The sequence below is a fragment of the Chrysochloris asiatica genome, unplaced genomic scaffold, assembly GCF_000296735.1.
Source record: "Chrysochloris asiatica unplaced genomic scaffold, ChrAsi1.0 scaffold00195, whole genome shotgun sequence".
In the NCBI taxonomy this organism is placed as follows: Eukaryota; Metazoa; Chordata; class Mammalia; order Afrosoricida; family Chrysochloridae; genus Chrysochloris; species Chrysochloris asiatica.
The window spans coordinates 5761526-5767107 of NW_006408713.1; the positions used below are offsets into that span (position 1 = coordinate 5761526).

The following is a 5582-nucleotide window of genomic DNA, read 5'->3' on the forward strand; positions in this document are numbered from 1 at the left end:
AGTCAAGCACTTAAACCAGTGCACCAACAGGGCTCTTTAAACCAATGCAAATCCACTGCCTTCCAGTTACTTCCAACTCACCGAGAACTGAAGGAACAGAGAAGAAATGCTCTTACAGGATTTCCAAGACTAATCTTTACAGAGGAGTCCTGGGGTGGCACTGGGGGCTAATGCACTGGACTGTAAAGTCATTTGAACAGCAAGGTCGGTGGTTCAAGCTCACCAGCCGTTCCTCAGAAACCCTTTACAGGGTCGCTGTGAGTAGGAACTGACTCGATGGCACTTAGCAACAACAACTATGTTTACAGAATCAGACTGCATCATCTTTCTCTCACAGAGCAGCTGGTAGGTTCAAACTACCGACCTTTCAGTTAGCAGCCAAGTGCTTACTCCCAGCACCACCACTGCTTCTTAGAAATGTATTCCTCAGGCCTAGAAAGAGAGAGACATCCTTACTGTTTGCTTCAGAGATGCTTGATCCTCAGCTCCCTTCAAGAGCTGCTGGACTTAGAACAGCATCAGTTCGTCAGGTGGGTACAAGAGCCGAGCAGAACCAGCTGAGAATTAGGTCAGAATTTTCCCATTTCCAGAGCAGCTACAGCCTGGCTGTAACGCGTCAGTCCATCTGCTACCAGCTCCTGGACTGGGCAGGTCTTGAGGTGGTGGAGCAAACACTTTGAGGAAGCTCTTCTGTGCACTAAATGAGACCCACCTTTGAGGCCATTTCAAGGGATTTATTATTATTATTACTACTATTTTATCCTTTAATTAACATGGTTTTCTTCATTGACCACATTTTACTTTTATCATCAGAAAAACAGATCCAAAACAGTGTTTTCTAAAAATCCGTGTCCCATAGCTTATGGGTTATCATGAATGTGCCCTTCTTTCCAGTGTTAATGTGAACATTTTCCATAGTGGGACTATTAGTCTGTGATCAAATAGCTCCTCTTCAAGGGATTTTTTAAAAAGTCATCGTCCCTAGGTTGTGCAAACAGTTAGTATGCTCAGCTACTAAGCAAAAAGGCCACCCAGAGGCACCTTGGAAGAAAGCTCTGGCTATGTAATTCTGAAAAATCACCCATTGGAAACCCTATGGAGCACAGTTCTACTCTGACACAGTATTGACTCAGCAAAGCGTCAGCACCCGCCTGTCAGTTTGTGGTTCTCTGGCAGCTTGAGCATTGCTGTAATGCTGAAAGCTAGGCCATGGGTATTTTCAATATCAGCAGGGTCACCTATGAGGACAAGTTTCAGCGGAGCTTCCACATGAAGATACATTAGGAAGGAGAGGCAGACCACTCTAAATGGTTGGCCACTGGAACCCTTATTAGAGCAACGGAACATTGTCAGATAAAGGGTCAGAGGATGAGCCCCTCAGGTTGGAAGGCTCTCAAAATATAACTGGTGAAGAGCTGCCTCCTTAGAGTTGACCTCAATGACATGGATGGAATAAGCTTTCAAGACCTTCCTTTGCTGATGTGACACAATACAAAATGAGAAGACACAGCTGCAAACAGCCATTAATCGTTGGAATGCCGACTGTGTGAATCTCGAAAGACTGGAAGTTGTCAAAAATGGAATGGAACGCCTAAACATCAATATCCTAGGCATTGGTGACTAGAATCGGCCATTGTGAATCAAACACTGATATGTTTACTATGCCTGAAACAACAAATGGTGTCCCATTCATTGTCAAAAAGACAGCAAAGAAAGAAAAGACCAAAATGGACATCAGAATAGACTCTGAAACTTGCTCTTGAATGCTTCCAGAGAAGCTAAAGCAACTGGAAAAGAAAGTTAATGAGGAAGTAAAGAGATTAACAGAAAATTACAAAGGGCTGCTCAAGAAAACCAAGACAAGTACAGGGAAATGCACTAAGATCTGCAGTTACAAAACCAAAAGGAAAGAACATGCTCAGCATCTTTCAAACTGGAAGAACTGAAGAGAAAATTCAAGCATAGGGTTGAAAAACTTGAAGGATTCTGTGGGAGGGACCAATATGAAAATATCATGTTTGATAAGGTGGAGGGTCAGAGAAAAAGAGGAAGACCCCCGACGAGATGGATTGGCCAAGTGGCAGCATCAATGGACTCAAGCGTGTCAACCAGGATTGTATTCTTTCACCTTATTTATTCAATCTCTATACTGAGCAAATAATCTGAGAAGCTGGATTATATGAAGAAAAAACATGGCATCGGGATTGGAAGAAGATTCATAAACAACCTGCGATATGTACATGATACAACCTTGCTTGCTGAAACCGAAAAGGACTTAAAATACTTACTGATGAAGATCAAAGACCACAGCCCTCTGTATGGGTTGCATCACAATGTAACGAAAACAAAAATCCTCACCACTGGACCAATAAACAACATCAAAATAAATGAAGGAAAGATTGAAGTTGTCAAAGACTTCATTTTGCTCAGATCAACCTTCAACTCTCATGGAAACAGCAGTCAAGAACTCAAATGGCATACTGCATTAGGCAAATCTGTTACACAAGGCCTCTTTAAAGTTATCAAGAGCAAAGATGTCAGTTTGAGGACAAAGATGCACCTGTCCCAAGCCATGGTATTTTAAATATCCTGTAAATAAACACTGCACCACAAGGTCAGCTTGAACCACGAGGTAAGTGGTTCAAACCTACCAGACACTCCTCGAAAGCCCTATACAAGGTCACTATGAGTCAGAACCAACTCAATGGCACTTAACAACAACAACAACAATAATATGCATGTGGAAGTTGGACAAAGAATAAACAAGACCATAGAAGAATTGATGCATTTGAGTTATGGTGTTGAAGGAGAATATTAGAAGTACCACAGACTTCCAGAAGACCAAACAAATCTGTGTTGGAAGAAGTACAGCCAGAATGCTCCTTAGAAGCCAGGATGGCCAGACTTTATCTCTCATACTTCAGGCATATCATCAGGAGGGGCCACTCCCTAGGGAAGGACATCATTCTCGGTAAAGTGGAGGGTCAGTGAAATAGAGGAAGATCCCCAATGAAATGAATTGCCACAGTGGCTGCAGCAATGGTCGCAAGCGCATTGAGGTTGGCGGACAGGGCAGTGATTCATTTTGTTGTGCATAAGGTCACCACCACCAACAAGGAATTGCTTATTAAATTATATTTATTGAGAAAGTTTATGCAGCTTGCCCTAAGGAAAAATACTTGGGTTAATGTGTGTTTAGAAAATAAAATTCATGATGTTAAGTAAAGATGAAACCCTAACATTGTCTCATTAATCTGTAACCAAAATGAGATAAAAGCCAATTATATCTTGGTCGAACATATTCCAAAAAGTTAATAAAAATAAATGCTATGTTAAAGTTTAATATAAAGAAAGTTTGTAGTTTAACACCCCACCTTGTAAGATCCCCCACTCCTTTCTGAAACCCCAGTGTCTGAGAGCAGTATATTTGTTTGCTCCACCTGATAAAAACCTCACTGATCTCCCTGCAATTTGGAACATAGCAGCATCCTTCCCGGATGTCTGGGTGTCTCCCAGTTTCAGGAAGCTTTGTACCATTCATTGAAAGTTCTTTATTTTTAATAGAACAGAAGTTTGCTGTTTCACTATGTCACAGTAGGTCAAGCAAGAAATGATGAGGGAGAGCAAGTCAATGTGTAGGTTCTATGGATGAAGGGAACCAATCAGGTAAGGAGAAGGGGGAAAAAAGGACGGTGGCCAGCTCTTGGGCGTTAGTGACAGAACCCCCCACCCCACCCTGGTATTCTGTTTCCAGGTATCTTATTCCTGTCAAGCCCCCTTTCCTTGGAATCTGTGCATGAACAAATCATACTCCCGCCCATCTTATCATCAAGAGCCAGTTCCTCTGAATTCCTTCCAGAGCTCCCCACCCTGACCTCCTTTGAGAAGTTCCGTAATTTTTTGGCGTCTTTACTAGCATTTACGGTTTCTATAAATGCCTAACAATGTTTCTGATTGTGTGTCACACACACTGGCCAAAAGATAAGAGTAATAATCGCCAATAAACCCATTCCAACTCATGATAACCCCTGAATGTCAGAGCACAACCGTGCTCCAGAGCGTTTTCAATGGCTATTTTTTTTGGAAGATCACAGGCCTTTCAGCCAAGGCACCTCTGGTTGGACTTGAACTTGCAACTTTTCAGGTAACAGCTGAACTGGTTAAGAGTTTGTACCACCCAGGGAAAGGGCAAGAGTAGCTCTAATACAGTCTTAATGACAAGAACTCTTGATGGGAAAAGGAAGCGCACGTGCAATAGATGGGCTAGCCCGTAGGACTCTCCACTGTCCAAAGTGCCATCCAATACTGGATAATGGGAATCGGCTACAAGTTATACTTCTCTCCGCCCTGAAGCAAAGGAAGACTCGTTTCCAAGGACTCCTTGCAGGGTCAGAAAAGCAAACTCAACCCACTGCCATTAAGTGAATTCTGAAACCCTAATTTTCAGAGGCTGTAAACCTGTAGAGGGTTGGGGAGACTGTAAATCTTCATGGGAGCAGCCAGCCTCATCTTTCTCACTCGGAATGGATTGGAACTGGCAACCTTGCAGATAGCAGTTCAATGCTTATCCTACAGCGCCACCAAAGTTCTGAAAGGGGCAACCGTAACCTACTAATTTTGTTTACTTTTTCTTTAAAAGCGCCTCTCCATAGGGGTTATACTGGAAACAAACAAGACATAAAATTATGTCAATATTTGCGAGTTTACTATTTTTCGTTTAATTTTGTAGTTTGACAGAATTTCAGATTGAGAAATTCCCTTCAACCCCACTCCTCATTTGCATTGCTTCTCTCCCTCCTTCCCGGGCCCGGTTTGGCCCGGGACTCACAGTTCCCGCTGCCGTAGGCCGGAGCACTTGCAGCCCACAGAACGCCGGCTGCTCCAGGCGAGGACGGAGAACGTCACCGCCGCGCGCCGCGTCGCCTACGCTGGCAGGTGCGCCAGCGGCCGAGACTACGCTTCCCAGGGGACTGCGCGGCGGGGGAACTTCCGGCGGGCGGTGCCGGCCCCGGAAGCGGCTGCACGATCGCCGGGCGAATCCCGCGGCGACAGGTCGGAGGGCGGCAGCCGGCCGGGAGCATGCATGACGGCCCGCGAGGCGCGGCGCGCGGCGCGTTCGTTCTCCCGCGGCGCTGGCGGCGACGTGCGGCGTCTTTCCCGTGAGCGGCGGCCGTAGCGTCCCTTAGGGCGCCGGGCGAGCGGGCGCCGGCGGCTGGGAGGCGGGCCGGGGTCGGCGCGTCCCTCAGCCGGGCGGGGGGCGACAGCGCCATGTGGAGCGGCCGCAGCTCCTTCACGAGCCTGGTGGTGGGCGTGTTCGTGGTGTACGTGGTGCACACCTGCTGGGTTATGTACGGCATCGTCTACACCCGCCCGTGCGCCGACGACGGAAACTGCATTCAGCCCTACCTGGCGCGGAGGCCCAAGCTGCAGGTGAGCGCCGACGCGGCCTCGCGGCCTCTGACCCCAAACCTCGGCTGGGACATCCTTTCCTGAGCCGTCACCCCGGGGCTGGGCTGGAGCACCCCACTCCTGAGCCGTCACCCGGGGTTGATCTGGAGCGAGCACCCCACTCCTGAGCCGTC

The 5582-nt window shown here is 46.8% G+C and overlaps 1 protein-coding gene across 1 annotated transcript in view; it reads left to right on the top strand.

Annotated features, from left to right (window-relative positions):
* Positions 1 to 5268: 5268 nt before the first annotated feature.
* Positions 5269 to 5582, top strand: part of CLPTM1L (CLPTM1-like) — a 20867-nt gene continuing 20553 nt past the window's right edge. The window contains exon 1 of the mRNA XM_006872378.1: positions 5269 to 5430. Within this exon, the coding sequence (XP_006872440.1) occupies positions 5269 to 5430 (162 nt within the window). The remainder of the gene's footprint in view (positions 5431 to 5582) is intronic.